General features: G+C 31.6%; 1 protein-coding gene across 1 annotated transcript in view; it reads left to right on the forward strand.

Annotated features, from left to right (window-relative positions):
* LOC123701627 (inactive dipeptidyl peptidase 10) overlaps positions 1 to 24,243 on the forward strand; it is a 129,588-nt gene that overhangs the window by 62,252 nt on the left and 43,093 nt on the right. Inside the window, exons 3-4 of the mRNA XM_045649112.1 lie at positions 5,742 to 5,955; positions 22,656 to 22,750. Of these exons, the coding sequence (XP_045505068.1) occupies positions 5,742 to 5,955; positions 22,656 to 22,750 (309 nt within the window). The remainder of the gene's footprint in view (positions 1 to 5,741; positions 5,956 to 22,655; positions 22,751 to 24,243) is intronic.

Below are 24,243 nucleotides of genomic sequence, written 5' to 3' on the forward strand. Positions count from 1 at the left end.
GTTGGGCAAATCGGCTGATAATGGTGCTTGCATAATTTGTCAAATATATAAAAAAATAGGTGTGAGCAGCTCGTATTAATCGACATACTATTATTAAGTTAAAGCTTTGATGAAAAGTAACCATTAATAATAAAGGTGGAAAGGGACATAATAGGTAGATATAGGGCGGTATAACATATTATGTACATAATAAATATTAATATTCCATAACAGCAATTATTTTATAGCAATATCTAATCAAAATATAATTTACAAAATAAATTAATTGTGTACGTACCACAACCTAACTACGAGAAGGGCACAGCGGTCAAAATAATTTTGTATATTGTGTTCTTAAAATACTTTAGCATATAAATAAAATGTAATAGGACCTATTCTTGTATTATTTTAAAACATTCTGTTCGCAATGATTTAATAGTGTTCTTATTATATCTACTCGTTTCGATAAATGATGAATATACATGAAAGAAAGAAATAAAGAAAAAAGGCTTTATTGCCAACAAAAACTTACTACAAAGTTAACAGATATAAGGCATTGGGAACAGACTCAGCCTGTCAGCCATGCTGTGGGCTAACACCCGAACAGCGCTGATTTTCCGAGGTACTACATAAATATTTTTCGCATTATGTGCGGTAGGTAGGTAGAAAAAAGTCATGAGAATCCTTGTGAAGATAAAATGATACCTTGAATTGTCTTGGCTTTGATTTGCAAGAATCTTTTAATATGGCATATCATTAAATCGTCAACGGGCGACACTTAAGTAGCATAGGTTCGGAAGGAAGTTTTTACAGAGAGAAGCCGTATACGATCTAGAATTTTATTCTTACCTATTTCAAACATAATTTCGAAACTTTTTCATTTATATACAAGCTAGCAACATTGTATTTTCTGAGATGCTTATGTACCTTACTAATGTAGTATCAATATTGATGTACATTGTACATATTTTCATTCTTAACCCATTCCAATATTCTAACTCGAAAACTTTCATAATCGAGTAATATATTGTACTGTATTCAGCTTACGATTTAAACAATTTCCATTAACCCTTGGTCCATTGTTAACCCGTCCCAAAAAAGGGACATAAATCATCCCCGTTTGTTGAAACGTAATCACCTTAACCCGCACCTGCTATACCTACTTATGTGAAAATTATCAAGGTCTAAAAGACCCCTTGGCAATTGATAATGTTTGACGTTTTTCATAATTTTATATGCGATATTTCAGATGGTATATTTTTTATCATATCGCGATTTGGAAATATAAAAGTATGTGATTACAATTATATATCTTTAGATAATTATTTAATTATAAATAATTAAGCTTATAACATTTCTTAAGTGTAACCCTTAGATTAAGGATTGGTCTCCGCGCGCGCTACCTTAGATTAAGGATTGGTCTCCGCGCGCGCTACGACTAGATACCGCTCCACCTAAAAACAATAGCTCCGTGAGTGCGGCAACTCAGTTCTGTAGTGTGTGTAAGGCAATTTGTAAGGACGCTAGGTGACGCTAGTGTGTGTGAAGAATTGTACTGCCAGCTACATAAATTTTACCCCATAAATGGGAAATGGGCTATCTTGGAAAGAAGTTTGAAAAATATTTTTATTTCATTTTGGCCTTGCCGGGAATCGAACCCATGAACATGTGACTCAAATCCACTTGCGATGCCACTATACTATCACAAAGATTTTTTAAAAGTAAAAAAGCGGTAATAAAAAAAATAACATATATTATATGAGTCAGTTAAACAAGGTTAAACAGAAATAAATTATTGTTATTATCATTTTTTTTTATAATATGCGTTAGTAATAGTATTGAAAAAAAAACATTATGAATAAAATAAGTTCAAATTAAAAGTGTGTTTTTGGGATATGCAGTACGGCAACACTAAATGGCGTCGTATTTTCGTAAACAACATTTTCAAAGTACAGGTGAAATATCGAATAATACGATTATTTCTGATGGTACGTGATCCCAGTGTCTTTCTTATTATTTGTTGTATTTTTTTTAAACAGTTTTATGGCACAAACAGGCATTTTACTTCAGGTTTAGTCCAAAATCTTTAGAAACTATCGGTACGCCCTCTCCACACAATGCTTGTGACACGACTGGCTCGGGTACGCCGATTTCGGCGTACTTTTAGTTGCCGCATTTTTCGAGTACGCCGGCGGTATCTAGTCGTAGCGCGCGCGGAGACCAATCCTTAATCTAAGGTGTAACCTTTACCACAACGTCCCACTAATATTATAAATGCGAAAGTTTGTGGATGTGTGTGTGTTTGTTACTCTTTCACGCAAATACTACTGAACCGATTACAATGAAATTTAGCACACATATAGAGGGTAACTTGGATTAACACATAGGTTTTATCCCGGAAATCCCACGGGAAAGGGAATTATGCGAGATTTTGATTTCTTCTCCGATTTCTTGTCTCACTTTTTCTCTTTAAAAAAATCATGCATGCAACATGCAATTAAAACAAATATTTAAAATGCTGCCACAAAATGTCGGCCTTTAAAAGACGTAAATTATTGTAGCATTCATAACCCGCAGCAAGAAAGGGTTAAAGGAATTTTGGGTATTATTTGTTCATCTGCATTGCAGAGTAACTCATTTGTTACAAGAAACAGAAACAGCTTGTAATTATAATGTCCATGTCCCGCAGTTTAGTTATAGGGCTGTCAATCATGCTGAAAACAGTAATTATTCTAGGAAAATTACTAGTATGATTAGAGGCTTCTTTCTTAGTAAATAGATGTGAAAAACAAGTTATATTTTAGATCTTATCGTTCATTAGTTTATGCTATGTTCCATGAGGATAATTAGTATAATTAGAGGTTTCTTAGGTAGTAAATAGGCGTGAAAAACAAGCTGTTTACTTTCATATATTAGTTTATATTATGCTTGTGATTTTCATTAATTTATACAATAGTATTGTAAAATATATCCACGATTTTTAATACATAACAACACTTAAAGTGGTTTGGGTTTTGTTATTGTTTCAATCCACATTTTGTAAATATTCATTAAAAATCTTTTGTAAACACTCATGAAATATAATCTCTGAATTATTGTATTTATATCTCATGTTTTATTTTGATGATCCTCGTAAAATACCTATTAAGGATTATATATGTATATGATTACCGCAAAAGCGTGAAACAATGTTGTTAAAAAAATAAAACCATTCCCAAAAGACTACATTTCTTAAAAACTGCTATCATTATAACTCCTAGTTATTGCACAAATAAATAAGAAGCGTGTGAAGTCTATTCCCAGCAACAATTATCTCAAATTTATTACGCGTTTAACAACGTTGCATCCTATTTCTGACAATTAAACTACTTTCTGCGGCCTCTACTAGGAAACAAAGGAATTCTGGTGTGAAGATAAGTTTTTATTAATTGGGGTCACGGAATTCTGAGAAATATTCTATTAACTGAGAATGAATTTTAAAGAGTTCGCAGAAAATTTTCATACATAGCTAGAATATCCATGCAAAAGTTAACTAGTTCATGCCGACATAAAATATCATATCGTTAATGTAATTAGAATAATTTTATTTATATTAATAAAATATATACTTAGATATTACTATATATACTTACCAGCTATGTAGAAATTGGTGGAGGTAGTTTTCAGTAAACAATTATCACCATCAAGGCAAGAAATCATCTCGCAATCAAAATCAAATGTTCAAACTTCAGGATATTTTATAAATAATGTAGTGAAGTTGGCTTTTTAAATTCGTCAAATATTTAATTTGAACTTTAAATTAATTATTTAGCATAGTTGCTCTAAATTTTTAAGTATATTTATGGGTATGTATAAAGCCAAAGCATATAACAAGAGAGTAACAGTTAACATAAAACCTAACGATGTAACGAAGTACGTGCGTATTCATAAAATTTGTATTAAGTATCGTGTTCGATGTAATGTGCCGCCTAAATTGTCGCAGGGGTCATGTTTCGGTGCGTACGAGAAATAAAAATATCGCAATTTGCTTGGGTGTTATGCGGCCCTGGTAATTGTGGTTGTATAAAACGTATTATGTATTATTTTCGATATGTTTCCATAAAACGATAACTATTCAATTATGTAAATAAATAAATCCGCCTTTTTGTACTTTTTTTCTATTGTCTGTGTTTTATGTTATTATTTTGTTACTGGTGCAAATAAAGTATTCATTCATTCATTCATTCATAAATACAGTACATGCAGATAAATTAAATAAATCGTTTATTTTACACCACCATTTGTAACATATACATTTATTGACCCCGGATCCTAATATAGTTATATAAACTGTTTTTCAGGAGCCTGTGTTCACTACGTAAGCGAAATTCAAAATTTTCCCCTGTACTATGCAATCCTAATTAGAACTAAATAAACAACTTCACTTATTGTTACCAAAAAAACAGTGCTCCAATGAGAATTTTTGTATGATTTCATACTTTGAAGTTATATTCAAAACAATTTATAAGGGTTCACCTCATAAATATAAAAAATGTTGTGTGGTTTTATGAAACCACGGTAAAAGTGAAACTTTTTTTCACACTATAGACATTTAACTAAAAATTATCGTATTTGTACGATAATTATCGTACGTATCGTGCGTCACGCGACATGCGCTACACAGACCAAAAAGTTTGAGACGATGTAATAAAAGTTTCACTTTAAAAAATGACGGAAGAAAAACACTCTACTCATCAGTAGTATTATACAATACTTTTTTCCAAAAATGGGAATCAAACTAGTCTTAATTTATTTAAGTAATACCGCAGATGACTAAGTACATAATACCACAGACTAATAATAATATACTACGTATACAAATAATACGCAAACGCGCTACACGAAAATTCTAATCTTTAAAACCTTTTACTTCACCTAACCATACCATAAAATTTTACTCCATATCTCATAATATATCCTACCGTCAGTATAAAGCTCCTACCAGTATATTATCCGTAGGTTCTTCACATAACCGTTAAAAATGAACTCCATTTAACGTGGCCATATATCTATTTGCTATCGCGACAGGCGGAAGCGGCCCGATTTATCATTTCCAATACAATAGCGATGGTTACTGGGCCTTATAAATATTTAAAATTTCATCTGATTGATTTGGTGAACGAGTAAGTAGGTAGGTCATTGTGTTTTTGGTAATTTTTCAATAGAAAAAAGAGTGTAATTGTATGTGTGCGCTATGTATGATTAAGTTAGTATATACATTTTTGATATGTGTAATCAAATATGTATCTTATAATGTTAGAATAGATGATTTGTATATAATAAGGAGTACCTCCAATAGTTAAATAAATAACCTTTTCAAATTTAAGATATGGTGAATTAATTAATTACAGATTAATTCATAATTAATCACCAATAATATCTATCTATTAAGATGTCATATTGGATAAGTTAAATAATTTATGACTTGAAGTAATAGAGACACATACATATAGATATAGATATTAATTTACTTGGCATCAGAACAAAAATACAATATAGATAAAATTAAACAGTTAGGTAAAGATATTATTCTATGAACAACCTTATGGATTGACTATTTTATCTATTGTACCTAATTTAACATTCTGAAATGCTCCATAACATAACTTGAACTGCATATTTTATGTATGTTCCTTTATATACATTTACTGTCACATTGATAAAATAAGTATGTATAGTTTTAAAACAATCGATCAGACATTCACCCTTCTCTCTTGTTCCAGAAGCTGGTGGTAGGCAGTCCGAACCAAAGGAACTGGAGGGGCATTCTCATCGCGTTGCTTGTTATTGTACTCGTGCTGGCGTTGATTGTGACGTCAGTGGTGCTATTGACACCACCAGATGAAGGCCCACGGGTGAAAGGCAGGCGGCTAAAGATACAAGACTTAGTTTCTGACGACCTGGTACCTGTAAGATGGAACGGCACGTGGATTTCTGGTAAGTAACTGATTAAATAAACAAGAAACATCAGTGCTTATGATAGTGCTGGTGTTCACGTTGATTGTGACGTCAGTGGTGCTGTTGACACCACGAGATGAAGGCCCACGGGTTAAGGGCAGGCGCTTGAAAATACAAGACTTAGTTTCTGACGACCTGTGAAATGGAATGGAACGTGGATTTCTGGTTAAGTCAAATATTCTGTATCTTTTAGCTAACGTTCCATATAATGACGGGAGTCCTTAAATCGTCTGTTAAAACTCCTTTTCACGCTGAATAAGAAAAAAATTTATACGAAGGATCAAAGTTTTATTTGTATTAATGAACTTGTTATACTTTTATGTATACTGATTTTAGTAAGGTACCTAGGATATATTAATTCTTGGAATTATTACAAGGTTTTTTCGCTTTCAATTGCTTCAAATTAATTTTGACAGGTAGGTAGGCTTTTTTACCGGGACCACAATTTATAACTTTTATTAATTTTCCAGGAATTAAATCTGCGAAATTTGTGTTACCATTGCCGATTTTATTATTTCTATTCATTGCGAGTTTTGAAAATCATTACTCAGTTCAATGAAAACAAAAACCGTAATTGTCTAAAATTCGATATCTTTTGTTTATTTTACGTTTGTACTTGTACGATTGTTAATTGCGAAAGTGATAGGTCTGATCAAAATAAATAAACATTAAACTCGATTATAATTACACTCTGTTACAATTGCATTGTTTCGATAAAAGTGGTATGTCCTAAATACTAGAGAAAACTAATGAGAAGTTATTAATGCTATAAATTTAAAAATAAACTAAGCATATTCTTCAAAGTGGTGATTCAATAAATTATCCGACACTCCGACTCATTTGAAACCTCACTTCTTAATTTCAAACCAAAGACATACGTAGAGAAAGGGTGTTATAAACTACCTAAGATTCTAAACGTCACCTCATTCATTCATTTTGAAAGTGTTGATCCCAAAAATTATTTAGCGTGAAAAGCTAGACATGTCTTGACCCAGTAACACTGTTCTAATCTATGACAGCACAAAGCCAGAAAAGCCTTATTGACACGAAAGTTTGTGGCTGAAATCAAAGGAATGTGTACGTGCTTTTTCCGGATTAAGCCATGAAGGGTCTTTAAATGTCTTTTGTGTAGAATAACTTGTATTTCGAGAAAAGGAAAGGGACAAAATTTGCTTAATGATGATTTCGAGTAATATTCCTTTGTGTTTTTATATGGTTTTGTTAATTATTTATTACCTACGTGATGTAAGCGATACAATCTTAAACAGAAGAATTACTTAGTATACCTAATTTCAGAAAAGGGAAAATATCAAGGGAGCAAATTCAATAAAAGAAACAGATAATAAAAGTCGCTACTAATCGAAAGCTCCATCGATCTTTTTATTACAAATTTATTAACGGATAAATATAAACTATGTTCATTCGATTTAAAGAAAAAACCTTCGATTTCAATCGAATGTCGAATAACAGTTTACAAATAGTCTAAATTGTTAACAAAGCTCGATCAGGCCGCAGGAATTCAATAAAAAATCCATGAATATTGAATAAGCAACGACTCGAATAGTTTCGTGATTACCAGCTATAAAGGTAATGTAAATAAACCAATAAATTAGCTTTATGTTCTTAGGTATTTGTGATATCGAATCGATATGCTACTTTATAGAGAAACTAATAAAAATTTACTAAAATAAGATGTTAACCTGAGAATGCTATGCGTATGTAAGGGTGAATACGTGATTATTAATTTTAAACTATATTAGTTATTATCTATACTAATATTATAAAAGAAGAGTTTGTTTGTTTGGTTGAACGCGCTAATCTCGGGAACTACTGGTCCGATTTGTGAAAAATTCGATTGAAAAATTCTTTCAGTAATTTTAAATTCTAACAGTGTTTCAGTGTTAGATAGCTCATTTATCGAGGAAGGCTATAAGGCTTTATATCATCACGCTACGACCAACAGGAGTGGAGCCACGGGGGTGAAACCGCGCGGAGCAGCTAGTTAAACTATATAGGAACACATTTCATACATTTCACACACGAGAAAACGAAATTGTAATTTAAATTTTTGATCGATCACTTCTCCTTTACGATTCTGAGACAACGTTATAGAAAAAACAATTTAAAACTATGCTAGGTGTTTCAAATAAAAAGAAGATTTAGAAGCTTTATTATACACTCTCTGGGTCAAAATATGTATATTTCCTTTCTTTTTTGAAACTATACAAGGCTATTACGCGTTTATCACTTTCCAAATACGCGTCGCCTACTAGAAAAATTATTAAATTCCGATTAAACCATAAAATGTGGGCATACGGACTACGGGATCGTAAATATCGACGTGTGAATGTTCCCAGTCCCTACTGCCAACTAATTTACTGTTTTGGGATACAATAAAAATTTTATTAAATTCACGAAAAATAGCTAGGTGTACAAGTTATTTAGGAAATTGATTCTAACGTTATAAAATTCAATCGAATTGTGTGTAATAATTTATTTACCATGTAGTTACTTAATAACGATGCAACAAATATAAGTGTTGTTTTTATAATCAAAAAGGCAATATAGTTGAAGAGCTGTTTTTTTAACAAACGTATCGCTTCGCTTGGATGCTTGCAAGTTTTGTATGGAACCAAATCTTCTAGACTCGATTTCAACCCACTTTTAACGGACAGATTTGATTCAAACTTTGTACACGTATTAAGGATCGGTGACAATCCAATAATTTCATGAGTAGCGTGTTTAACTATAACAATTATGCGTTTAATATAGTTTTAAACCCATATTCCACGTCAAGTTACCGGTTTTTAATCTAAACCGTCCTTACAAATCTTTATTACTGATAATTCTCTGAAAACTACGACATATATGTTCCAACAGATGTTCAGTAATAAAGAATTTTCAATTACGCTTCACATGTTTGGAGCGATTGTAGTTGCTAGAATATCTATTATATTCCCTTTATATCAAAATTTATCTTTAGTTCAGTAAAGAGTAAAGTTGCAAGCTTTTACTGAAGTGACGTGCTTAGAACTATGTTTTATGTAAATAAATGTAGCAATTTATATCCAAATCTAATTATTGGAAAAGGAAAAGAAGAAGATAAGAGTGCGTAGATTAAATGGGTTATATTAACTTCGAAGATGGGATACGTGATTACAAATGCGGCGGTGTCCCTAAATTACAATCGTATTGTGTTCGTAAATGACAATAATAATATAACAATAGAGATGTGTTTGGAAAACATGAATTCTAAAATGTGGTAATTTTTAAATAAATATGCATTTTTGAAAGTGAAACATATACAACGCGAAATAATGTCTATTCTCTATTCTGAATTTATGATGACAGAGTTATTAGTTTAGAAGGTATCCACTAATAAATGAGCATATATTATCATACTTAATTAGGTCATATTCATTCAATTAATATACAAACGAAACAGGTGTTGAATACTAATAAAATTATACGTTTCCGTAGCCAATAAACTCCATTATCGAATCGTATACCAATCAGGAAGAAAAACTTCAGTTTCAACGTGTTTGCCTGGCCTAATGGTTTTTTCGTTTGTTTTTACAACTGATCAAAGTATTATTTCCTCGGCTAATGGAATTTGGAAGTCGTACTTGTTTAGCCGAAGTCGACGGAAAGTTTTTTACGATAGGAAATTGATAATGAGAAATGTCGCCGAGTTTTTCAGTGCTGATGAGTTTTTTAGTCGACTTGATAAATCGGTGAACTCACTTTTAAAATAATTGAGAAAGTTGTATAATTGAGAGTGACGTGGAATTTTTGCTCGATTTCGCGGTTCTTATATTTCACAAAGCTTTATTTCTAGGCTACATTTAACTACGACTTTGCTGGTATAAAAATCTGTAAATGTTGATTTTAATTAAATTAGGTATCTAATATCAAAAAACGCATTTAAAACTTTTTTCTAAGCAAAAACGAACAATCGCAATTTTAGATCGACTACAGTTTCAGAAAAGTACCAGGAAAACATGAAACAATAAGAGCAGCGCGACATGCGAGTGACATCATCAAATGTATTCGCTTTGTAGACTTTATACCAACTCTTTGTGCTGAGACAATGCCAATTTTATTCACAATTGTTCTTTATTTTGCTTAAACAGTACTTATTACGGGTTATATTAAACTGGAAGCTCGGCTTCGTGTGGAGTGAGTAAATATGGATTTTTTGCTATTTAGAATGAATGTGAATCTTTTCTTATGTACGAAATTAAGCCACAACATCGTATGCATATTGCATACTACATTCTAGGAGTTAATAGATAAACAGACTTTTTCTATACTTGGTTCATGCAGGTACTTGTTATAATTTAAGCACAGAATACATAATAGTAGCTAAACGCTACAGAACGGACACTCTCCGCCTCCCGCCAAAATTAAACATTTACCTCACCCCGCACGATCAGACATGTTATGGTACCCATTTCCCCGCAAGGACGATACCAACGACGTCTTTAGACGAAACGCAACGAAGATTGACAACATTAATCAAATTGACATAAAGCAATTTTATTATTTTGGATTTGTGATTATCGTTTTTCGTAGAAAATGGTTAGATATTGTGCTGTTTACGGATGTATTTCATCAGAAAAACGCGAATTTTTTTTTACGCTAGTCACAAATGTGCCAACCATAAAGAGTTTACACACACATTTGCAGTCTCTACAGTGTGACTGTCAAAACTATAATTTTGTATGGAGTGTCCGGGGTGTGATTGAAGTTTACAATTAAAATAGTCCGAAGATTCATGTAATGAATTTATAAAATTGAATATCAATTACCTATTTTACAAGTATTATTTTCGAAGTCGCTTAGCCAGTAAATTAAATTAAATTAAATTAATTTATTTTTCAAATTCAAATTCAAATTCAAATTATATTTATTTGCAAGAATGTAGTTACAAATTATAGATGTTTTCATTACAATATTATGTGGCTAATACATTCTACCCATTTATTGGGTGTGCAAATATTAAAAAAGAAAGTTGATTAGTTTAATTATTTAAATGTACACACAATTCAATTTTCACAATTACGCGAACGCACTACGATTTACACGATTATATCACTACACACTTCACTTATCACACACAATTCAGTTTACACTACTTCAAAGTCATAAATTCTTCAATGTCATAAAATTGTTTTACCATTAACCAGTTCGTCAGTTTATTTTTGAAAAGATTTACTGGTAGTTCCTTGAAATTGTCCGGTATTTTATTATATATTTTAATAGCCATAAATGTTACACTGTTTTTAGCTTTGTTGATTCTACACGTTGGGAAATGTAATTTGTTTTGGTATCTTGTCAACATATGCGAATTTACTTCTCCTTTCTTCTTAAAGTATTCCGGGTGATATTTTACAAATAAACATACTTCTCTTATGTACATGCAAGTTAAAGTAAGGATCCGTAATTTACTAAACAGAGGTCTACAACTGTCTCTTTGGTTCAAACCGCACAGAGCTCTGATACATTTTTTTTTTGTGAGACAAATACCTTCCGCACATCACAAGATTGTCCCCAAAGAATGATTCCATATGAAAGTACAGAGGAAACGTAGGCATGATAAGCATTTATTGCTGCATTCATAGAAACAGTATCTCTTAGACGCCGTAATACGTAAACGAAACGATTAATTCTGTCACAAACGTAATCAATGTGTTTGTTCCATTTTAGACCTTCATCCAACAAAACACCCAAGAATTTATGATGATCTACTTGTTCTATTACTTGGTTATCACACTTTATATTTAGGTTTATTTTGGAGCAATTCTTAGTATAAAATTGAATTATTTTTGTTTTTAATAAGTTAATTTTAAGATTGTTGTCTTCTAACCATTTTACAATATTTTTAACTGCTTCATTTATATCTCTCTCGAACGTTTCCTTTTCCATTTAACAATTAGGGTAGTGTCGTCTGCGAATAAAACTGATTTGTGTTTCACTGATTTCGGTAGGTCATTAATATACAAGAGAAATAAAAACGGGCCGAGCACACTTCCTTGTGGTACACCTGATCTATTAGTTTTTTTTACTGATCTATATACGTTTCTTGATTGATTTACTATTTGTTGTACTTCCACATACTGATCTCTATCCTTTAAATAACTAGCAATCCATTCTTTGGCAATTCCTCTTATACCATATTTATCTAACTTAAGCAAGAGTAATTCATGGTCTACAAAATCAAATGCCTTGCTCATATCTAAAAATATAGCGCTTACGGGTTTTTTTTCGATGAAGGCTTGAATTATTTCTTTCACCATATCAAAGCATGCTAATGAAGTGGAACTATTTTTCTTAAATCCAAACTGTTCTTTACATAAGATCTTGTTTCTATCAATATAATTTCTAATTCTTTCTAAGATTACTTTTTCAAATATTTTAGATATCACTGGTATTAACGCTATCGGTCTGTAATTTTTAATATCTTTTGGATCGTCTTTTTTAAATAATGGTTTTATCACTGATGTTTTTAGCGCGTGTGGAAAAGTTCCCTGTTCCATCGATAAATTTACAAGAAAAGACAACGGTTCGCAAATATGGTTACTGCAGGATTTTAATATTTTTGTACTTATTCCATCTGTTCCTACTGAATTAGTGTTATTAAGTGATTTTATTATTTTACAAATTTCGATACTGTTTGTAGGTGTTCTCACCACAAATGGACAATCAACACTTACATTGTTAATCTATGTAATATCTTAAGGTTTAAAGTATCTTTATCTTTTGTTGCCCATATGGTTGCCAACCCTGGAGAGCCATTAGAATTTATGAAAATTCAATTTTTTTTATTTTTTATTTTTTATTTATTCTAAGTACGATGTGTTACAAGTTTATAGAAGAAACTGGTTTTACCGTTAAAATCTTCCTTTATCAATACTGTGTTCATAAAACCTTTTCGTTAAAATATCACTTACAGTAAGTAATAAATCATTTCTTGATTGAAATCTAAAAACGAATATAATATCTCCATATAGAAACGACGGAAGAGGGATTTTGATGGGTAAAAAATCTAATATGTTTATAATGTTTTCACAATGTACCCAAGAAAACGTTAATTTCAATATCAATTTGAAAAGGTTTTGTGTTTATTCTCATTTAATTGAATGTGGAATTTTTTTTAATTACTAACAAAGGACACTATAGCACATAATAATAACATTTCCACAAATAAACACATGCTTTAAATTGGTTCCAATGCACTTAATGTAGAAGCAAAAATTTGTATTAAAAAAACAAAGTCGCTTTGCAAAAATATTACCCACTTTTAGTAGCTGGATTTATATTAATTGCAATTAAAACGACTTTCCAATTAACACGCATTTTAAACAATATTTAACCTATTTTATGCTAGACGTATTTCAAACAAATTTTTCGTTCATAAATTCTAATAGCACGGCTTTGTATTGGCGGCTCTCCAGGGTTGGCAACCATATGGGCATGAATTTATTGTACCCTAGATTAGTAAATGTTCATCTGATTGAACTTCAAAATATGGGCTAGGCTCAGCTAAATATTTTCCGAGAGTTACCACAAACTTCATATATCGTTACTGCACGATATATTGATTCAACTCAACTTAAAAGATTATGTCTAGACGGACATAAAACCAAAATAGTCATCATGCGTACTCTAAAGTCTAAAAAAAATATTGTAAGCTACGGTCTCCCGGAGAAATTCACCGTACACCTAAAATAAGACACAAAAAATTGCATGCGTCTATTCCCTCACACGTTCGCGCAAGCATACCTGCTGTACAAGTGTACAGGTAGACGTACAGTTGGACCTGTCAGGTGTACCGTAGCATGTGTGGCAGCCATAATATTCTAATATGCACACTCAATAGGGCTATCGCCTATCACTTTAACGCATATTAATTTTCCCCGACAAATATTGTTTGTGAACAAAGCGCTTTGAAAATAACGATCACCTGCGGCTTGCAATTTAGTTGATAACAAAATTTGTGTGCATACTTGATGCGTTAAATATGGATGACGTTTAGAGTATTATGTATATCAGCGGTTTTTTTTTAATTTAGGATAGAATTATGTAATGTGTTAGATGAGGGGTGGATTGTATAATTATAATATTTCTAAAAAATGTTTCGTTTAAGAACTTTCGTAGTTTTATTAATAAACACAAAACATTAATCAAGGTATATACAGGCTTTAATATCTCCTTTAATATTATAAATGTGTATGAAGGGTATATGTTTGTAACAATTTTTACATATATAGCTTGATTAGACTATTTATTAGATCTTGTTACTAACATAAAATTAGGGAGAAACAGCTCACGTAAAAAGCAAGTGAATCCGTGGGCGATAAGTGTATACTAATTTATATTAATGAATACAGATGAAAGCACTTTCAACATTCTTATAGTACTTACAGGGAATCTGAAAAGATGTAAGACGTAATTAATTTCAGCCCTTTTAAGTTCTTTCATTAGGTATTTAGTATTTACCTGTTGGATGAAAGTATTAGAAATACAGTATACAAAATCATTACTTAGCTGCTTTAATGAACTCGTAAAAGGAAAATCCTAAAGCGTATTTTGTTTGATCGAGCAAAGTATTTCTCGCTTATTGGTTTCTAAGCTGTGGATTCAGGCTTCGGAGTTGCAGTGTTTTCACATATTGAAAATTTTAGAAATAGCAATATAATAATACCTTCTTCGGAAAGTTATTTGAAGTTTAAACGAGTGCGAAATTGAAACTGCACTCTTTTCGAGGACTTAAAACAATGCAATAGTTTCATAAGTCTTTCCCATTATTGTTGTTTCGTCGGCCTTAGTCTATTTATAAAACTAATAGTCGTACCAAAAGCACAATATTGCTCTAATATATGAAAAATTACCTCGTCATTTTATCATTAAAATCTAATTTATTCGCGACGCAAAACGTCTTGCCATAAAGCCCTTATTCACGACGCCATTTATCTAGAGTTTTGACCCAACAAGGAATTTAATAAACACAAAACTGGAGACAACTCCACTTACTTGGACAGTTTTAAACATTAATTTTCTTTGGAACTTTTGTAAAGTCGTTGTGGATAACATTCCGTCGTAACGACTTTTCAGTGTGTGATAAATCGTCGGAGCGTGTAAAGGAACTTTTGAAGAATAAACAACTATTATGGGGGTTAAAAATGTTGAGAACTTTCATAGAATTGTAGATACAAGTGTATTAATCGTACTCTTGGATAGGCAAAGCGGACGTATATTCTATACAGCATTTTGGTCTGTTTCAATTATTTATAAACATTATTTATGTTATTCTCCACCCACCAATAGAAGCCAGGCCTCCTAGTTACTATGTGCACTCGATAATAATTGTACCAAACAAGCTAATGATAGTTAGTTAAATGAACATACCTTTATAGGTACCTATAATAAAACAATATTATTATTGTTATATTATTATATCAATAATGATATTGATATATTATAGGTATGTTCATTTGAAACTAGATTATCACCACAATTATCACCTTTGAAGTACCATATGTTTACTACTGAGCATCGAAAGCCTCAAACAGTAAAATATACCTATATCTAATAAATATATAATTCCGTAATACAATATTGATATCGAGATGAAAGGCGGGTACCCTCGGGAATTTTCTATCTTTATGTACCCACGTCTTACTGAATACCTCTAACTTCTAAGTACGAATTTGTAAACAAAGCTGTATCCTTTGAGAATACATGAAGTTTTAATATTGTATGCGATACTTGATGGAAATTGTACGGGAAGGATAATATATTATGTGTATTTATTACTTAGTGTATAGTTTCGCAGAGTATTGAAATTTTTGGCTATTTGTTACTTCGTTATATGAACTCCCTACATTTGTACAAAATTAAATCTAAATGCGTTTGGTAATGTTTAAATGAAAATACGACTGATATTATCACGTTACTAATGTGTGAATTAAAATCTATTACGGTAGTTTCTGCAACGCCATAAGTAGAAAACTTTTTTTTAAACTATTGTAGTAATAAAGCAGTCAATGAATTAAAATTCTTACAAAATATACTGTTTGGATGAAGTGACTTATAAAAGAGATTTTCCGTAAAGTCTCACTTACAAATCTCTCACACGTCCTACTATAAAATACAGATTTAGTTACGCGCAAATAACGTGCGTAGGACGTGCGAAGGTTAAAAAAGGTTGCCAGTTTGATTCAAGTACAACACTTTTATAGAAAATCGATAGACTGTTTTGGTCCCACATAAGAAAAGCATTATTGCCCATAACTGGGAAATATTGAAATACAATCTGTACATGCGGAAACAATAACATTGAGAATAAAATTTTATGGCTTACGACTTACGAGATAAGAAGGTATACGTGTTATTCCATACTACTCATAATATACATATGAATCTCTATATAGAATTCATGGTAGGTTGTGTTTGTTAACGTTAAAACTTGTGGAACAATTTGGGTAAAATTTTATGCGCTATTTGAAAATACTTGCGTTAGCGAAAACAATTTTAAATAAAATCTAGGTACTATAATAACTACGGGTGAGGCTGTTACTACATAAAATAAAATAAAATCACTATTTCATACAACCATCTAAGCAATACGAAAAAATTAAACAGTACTTACATCTTTAAACAACATTAAAAACCAAACCATAACCGTATTCTATAACTAAGAGTAAAAAATCACAATTTTATTCACACCATTTCACAAAAACCCAGCTATATTCGTTCAACGTATCCCGAATTTATAAAACTAAGTAATAAATCAAACCACATTCCGTCATATAAAGTGATTCCCGACCAATGGAGGCGATTGTCCACATCTGCTCCGTATGAAGCAGTCATTTGGTATACTTACAGTTTGAACAGTTTTCCCGTATATATTTTCGTGAATTTCACTTCAAAAGGAAAGGTTACAATTTTCATGTTTTTCAGTAATTGCAATTTAGGCTAATTATTGTTCTATTAGTCGTTTGTTCGTCGTTCATTCGAGTTATACCTGGAAAAGAAACATTTTTTAATTAGATCTATAAGTTTATGAGTAAAATCAAAGTCATAAACAAACAAATAATAAATATTTAAACCATTAGATATAACGCGAAGTAAGAAAAATCAATTATTCAATAGGGTAAATACTTCTAATCTATGTCGATAGTTTAACCCTTAACCACTAAATAGGTGAAGCGATAATAGCATAATAAATAATAATATGCCATTATTATGTACTTTGCACTAAGTATGTACCACAATTGAAGAGCATTTGCGTGGACTAGAATTATTCGCAGTATATAGTATACAGTCTGTGGTTGTAATACTATTGAAGCAAATCATAAATTTAATGCAACGAATAGAACGGAATTGAAACTAATAAACTGTACTAATTATTATTACTTCAACATACCGTTCCTAGTCGGAGCCTCTTATTTTTAAATGTATTTGGAAACAACTAACGTCATTACCAAGTTAATTTATTACAGCGAATAAATAACACGGAACTGTACCAATCTTTTCATATACCTAAGAAATAAAAGCACAGAATGGAAACTAATAGAAATTTATTTTTATTTCACCACTCTCTAGACATATAAATGCATTACAACAAACCTCATTTATAACAATGAATACATGCTGTAAAGTACCTACAGTTAGCAAATGTATTCAACAGGGTAAACGCGGGATAAACGTACCAATTACCGTTCTAGAAGCGACGTTGAACAAAAATAAAGGTTAAGTAGCGAGTGCATAATTAAGCTCAGTCGGAAATTTGCCAACTCCCGTTAACTGAGCCGATATGAGATTTTAATCAGTATAAACTTGCATTTGGCGCACGTTTCCAAATTAGTCATTATTATTGATATGTAGTTTCTGTTAGTCGTTCATTACTGTGACATTTTCAGTTAGTGAAATGCTTTGAAATTAAAGTATAATGATTAATGAAATCTGGTCTAGAGTATTGCATTTCTGTAATACCTACTCTAGACCAGAATCTCCTCACGTAAACTCATCAAAGTACATATCATTATTTATACTATAAGATAAAGTTTTCAAAAATTACAACGGCTTCTTGTTCTATGAGTTGCCAAATTTGAATAAAATACAATTTTCAAATATGAATACAGACAAGCTAAACTTATGAATATAACAATGAAGTAGGTTTTATAATATAACGCATTATAACGTAGCAGGTTGCTACCTGCTACGTTATACATAATACGTAGCAACTGTAGCGTACGTCTTAAGCTACGCTCGTAGAATTAAACTTCGTAGCGCCTCTGTCTTAATATGTTCTCTAAGGCTGACGCATTTCTCCTTGCATTTGGAGTAATGTCTTACTTAATTGGAGGGTTGTTATGTGCATCCCTAATTATAAAAAGATTATTAGTTAGATAGAAATATTAGTTTTCTTTGTATCATACGGAAACTCTAATGTCATTTTGTTAAACATATTGAAAATTTTAAATTTATTTTTCTTTTACTAACACTTCCCAATGTTAATTCAAAATCAAAATGTCAATGCTATTATTTAACTGATATTGTGACGGTGAAATCTTTAAAGTGTTAATATGCTAGGTACTTTAATACTGTTAATGTTAATTTAGTATTTACTTAGCATCAAAATACTGTGTTAACTTGTTCAATCATTATTAAAATAAGTAAATAATTGAAGTTTCGTACAGTCATCATTCTTAAGAGTTTACTTTAGTATGTATTTTATTATTAAACAAAATAGAAAATTAAAAAGATATCGTCCACATAGATAATAGCAAAACAAATCCATCATAATAAGGCCTAAATAAAAATATTCGTAGCACATACCAATTCGTAGTTAAGCTCGTAGCGCATCTACGTCAATTATACTATGCCATTATTGAACATGTTTGTAGTGCTACGTGCGTTAACTTGCATAATATGTCATGATCAATTGTGCAGACACAACATGCATTTTCAAGATAACATATTGGATGATATAACATGGTTATTCATTTATTTTTGCTATTTTAAGGTATTCGCATTGAAATATTTTATGAGATAGTTTATGATTATTGCTTAGATGGTTAAGATGAATAATGTTTTCATATTTTAAGGTTTGATACTGACTGTAAAGTTGTCCACTTAAAATTATATTTCTTAAATATATTTTTTAATTTTTACAATATTAAAAATATACGGTATTATATAAGTGTAAAAGACGATAAATAAATTCACTCTTTCATTTTAAAGACTGTTTTTCAACTCGTTTTATTGCGTCACAATAACTAGTATAACTTTAAAAAAAAACACATCACGCCGCCAACGCTAAGCAAACCCTCATGTGCTCTGTGGCATATCAAAATCTTCAACGTAGCAGAACTAATCGCGTAGCCGATACCTCGTTATCTGCTACATTAGCGTATTGATTGGTCATTTATTGGCGGGGAAAAATAATGAAACAATATTGCGGGATAGTTTCTTTCATTAATCTTATGTATGACTGATTATGATGTAGGTGGTTCGGAATTATACTTTATTGCTTATTATTCGATATTATATATTATTTTATACATTTATAAATTAATCCATCGTCCAGTGCGGTAGGTGGTTTGGAATAACATCATTGCTTTGATCGCAAACGAAACATAAACGGCAATAATTTAAGAATTTCATTTTTGGAGTTTTAAGAGACATCAAGACTGATAGAGTTACTTTCGCATTTATAATATTCGTTAGGATTTACACGTAATACCTATAACATACAGGTACCAGATAAATGAACACAAAATATCATATTCAGCCTCTCTTCAATGAACATTACCCAACCATTAGATAAACAATCTAGGTCTTTGCACAGTTCCATTCGAATCACATCAAAGCAATTAGCCTCCCAGTATTTGTACTAAAATGTCAACTACAGAGCGATATTCGAGACCTATTTTTATACGACCTATATTTCCCAAGAGGCAGGCGATGGAAACTGCACTGCGTACACGTTTTTGCTTATGCACATGTATTTTATTAGCTTCACCTGTGTGTTTATATGTAACCGAGTCCTTTAGACTTGACTTTGACCCAATTTAAACGGACAGATTGAATTAAAACTTTATGTACTTATCAAGGATCAGTGGCAATACAATAATTTAATAAGTTAATCTTATTGCTATAATTTATTGTTACCTCCTGATGGAACTGCACTTTACGACGTGACGATGATGTATCGAAACCGGTCGTAGTTTTTTTGTAACAAAAATCGAAATAAAAGTGGAATTAGTGAATTGTGTGTTTCTTTTCAAAATCTTAACTATTTTTTGGCACGTTTTTTTTTTTAAACTATGTATATTTATACACGACCTATATTTCCCGAGTGGCGGGCGATTGAACAAACTGCACTGCGTACGGTATCGCTTATGCACAAGTATTTTTACTCGATTGCACTGTAAACAAGGGAACGGGCTATTTGTTTCGATGTTGGCTTTAATTCTCGGATAAAACGGAATTTATGGGACTTACGTGCTCGGGAATAAGTTGTGAAACGTTCGCGTAATTAGCATTTGCATTTGATGGCGGTAACGATATTTTTGGTCGGTGTGACGCACTTTTTGGTACTTTGTTTAACGCGTAAACTTTGTTTACATTTTCGGTCTAAGGGGAAATAACTTATCTTTTCTTGTATAAAATTCTGTTATAAAAAGATAAATCGTACAAAGCTGGCTAAATAATAACGTGGAATTATTTTTTATTCTCTATAGGTACAAGTAAAAGTAACAAATAAATGAGTTCCCTTTTTATTGCAATTTCTACTCAAAACATGATGAAAAATTTCCAAGTGTACATACAAAGCTGATATTGAAAGTTCTTCAACATACTATAATAACTTATTTATTTCCACAAACAATAAATTCATCTTTATTTAATAAACCAGTCCCATTGTTACCGAAATCCCTTTATGGCCAGTAAAATTGTTATTACGCAGACTGTACTGGTACATAAAGCGAATTATTGTCGTTTTGTAGTAAATTAGCTCGTTAAATTTCATACCGTTTTCACGCTCAAACTGGCATTTCAATTATTGGACAAGCTTCAACTAATTAGTAGAAAATCGATGTTTCCACCGACTGTAGGAGATGGTATATTGTTTTAACTTCTATTTTAAAATAATATTCCGTAGAAAAAATGGAAAGATCTTGGAAAAAATTCTGTAAAATATATTTGTAAAAACTAAATTTTTTGTGAAATGATTACTGATCGTGTAGAAATACAATAACACTTGATGTTAAAAATCTTTAATTTTGCAAAACGTATTGTAAAAGCACATACAATAAACTATACTGGTAGTAAAATTATGTCTTTGTCTCTCTCCAGAATCTCCATTTTTAACCGACTTCAAAAAAAGGAGGAGGTTATGAATTCGGCCGGTATGTTTTTTTTTTATGTACATCGATTTCTCCGAGGTTTCTGAACCGATTTACGTGATTCTTTTTTTGTTCGATGCGGGATGGTGTCCAATTGGTCCCACAAAAATTTTATTCGGATAGGCCCAGTAGTTTTTATTTTATGAGCATTTTTGTATGTATTTGTAAAAGTGCAAGTTTGAAGTCGGTTGTTTTTAACGCAGTTATCACTTGTTAATCACTGGAATAAATCAACCAAAAAATTACGTCTATAACCAAACACCGTTAATTTTATCTATACCCTAAATAACAACCTTTATTACCCTTTTTTATCCTTTTTCCATAGAAATATTTGCTGGTACACTTAAATTTCACGCTCTCACAGCGAGCGGCATCCAATATCGAGAGATTATTTTCCGGCCGATATAGTTTACACGACTCAATTTCCTTTAGGTTCGATATTTTATAAGTAGTAGGAAAAAAATGTTCATTAAACATTTAAATAGAAAGTCCCTTTTGCATATTGTAGAAATCAGATGCTATTCTAATCTACACTGATTCGTTTTCTGTACCTATAGACAAATAGGAAGCTTTTATACAATTTTACCTTGTGTTTGAAAAAAAAATCCTCAACTTATCAAGACGTTAAAGAAATTTCATATAGTTTTAAATATTAAACGTGTTTTATACGTAAACATAATAAAATATACCTAGATATTATTAGGCAAAAAAAAAATATTTACACAATACCTAGTATACCACAGTATCAAATCTCAGACAGATTATTTTATACAACATCTAATCGTATTTTTCGAACCACACTACTAAAGGTTCTAGACTAAATTTCGACTGTATTTCTAGATAGTCGAATTACATACAAATGGCCCAGCTCAGAATCGTGTTAGATTAACCCTCTGAGGGAATTCCGCTTCGGGAAATGGTGGAATTAAAGTGCCTTGCTGAATTAAAATATTTGGAATATGTTTTAAATTAAATTTTGATAGCTTTGTGCCTGGTTGAAGCTTATGGGTAGTTTTATACACTGTTATACATATTATAAGACATTATGTATACATTGATTAATATTTATTTGAATATAGCTATAACTGTTTCTGTTCAAGGGAACTTATAAGTTTTTATCCAAGACTTGGAAGACACAAGAAAAAATAAAATGATAATAATTAATTTTAAATATTAAGTTTACAACAAGTATTAAATAAGTAGAAACTAAACTAAATACCTTGATAAGAACTTATATATCTAAAACAGAATTTTTTGTTCCAGGTGATGAATTTGTATACCGAGACCCGTGGGGCGGCATTAGTCTTATGTTCGCGGCCAATCAGACGTCCAAAACCTTGATGCCAAACACCACATTTGTAAGTAGACTTTAGTAGCTCCATTTTTACTATGTGCCTAAAAGTCTTGTACGAAAGACACTATTTTATGATATTTATTATTAAAAAATATATAAAATATTAAAAAAAGGAATAAGTAAGGAATTTCAAAACAAAGTTCTATTTTATACAATCTAACCTGCGTCATACCTACGATGAGAAAATTCCAACGAACTTTGCAACAACTTCCTCCCGCATATATAAATAGTGATATAAACAAAACTCGCACATATTTCATTCAAAATAAAGCTTAAAATGTTACGAAACTTTTTGGGCAGTCCCGTAATAAAGTTTACTTTTATTAAAAAGGCAATTTGTTTCCCTATAGACATAGACGTATGCAGTATTCAACAATGTTGTAATATAAAGTACTAACTTCGCCTTAATAGAGTTGCCAAGATGAAAATAATTGAAATATATTGTTTTTCACTAGCTCCTGGCTATTTTAGTGTATATTTCATTGAACGTTATAAACATATAGGTACCTTTAACTTAAATTACTGTCTACCTAGTTAGGTAGATAGTATATTTAGTTAAATATAAAACGTATTTAAATAATTTTCCAAACACCTGTTCAAATAATTGATGGGTTTTGGGCAGGAAAAAGCAAAGATTGTTAAATAAACTTAAGATTCTTTATTAGACGATGCGCGTAGTACGAAGGGTAAAGACGGAAGTGACGTGCCGTGCCGCCACCAACGCTGTTGAACTCGTGTCACCTTTTTCATCACGTCGATGCTTCTCCTGCATGAGCTTCGCTTTGACCACTTCACTCGACAACTTGATATTAGAATTTTCAAGTGCCATTATGAGTGGATCAAAGTCTTGAGACAAGCCACTCAGTAAGAGAACTGCAACGAAATCGTCTTCCAGAGGTGAACCAATATCGTTCAGCTGTTGACTTAGGTCGCTAATCTTCGCAACGTAAGCTTCCATGCTTTCACATTCGCATAATTTTGTTGCAAACAAAAGACGAAGCAAACTCAGTCTCCTTGACAACCCCTTGTCTTCGTACGCCTTTTGCAAATTAATCCATGCATCCCGCGCCGTCTCTGCGTTCCTTACATGCGTAAACACCGAGGGCTTTACTGACAAACAGATCTTAGCAAGAGCTTTCTGAGATCTCTTCATATGAGCCGCATCTTTGACATCTTCAGTTTTATCTTCCGAAACGACGTCCCATAAGTCCTCGTGAATGAGTAGCATTTTCAGTTGGAACTTCCAATTACTGTAGTTTTCTATGCCGCTCAACTTCTCCACAGGAGTTAAAGTCGAAACCGATGTCGATGTCGCCATTTTTACATGTATGGACGGGCGTTTTAGTTTATTTATAAAATTACTTTTATTCTGCCAAAACTCAAAAATAATTATATACAGAGCAAAGATAACGTCCTGGGCCCATAACCTGATGGGTTTTGGGCAGGAAAAAGCAAAGATTGTTAAATAAACTTAAGATTCTTTATTAGACGATGCGC

Source organism: Colias croceus, chromosome 22 (genome assembly GCF_905220415.1).
Source record: "Colias croceus chromosome 22, ilColCroc2.1".
In the NCBI taxonomy this organism is placed as follows: Eukaryota; Metazoa; Arthropoda; class Insecta; order Lepidoptera; family Pieridae; genus Colias; species Colias croceus.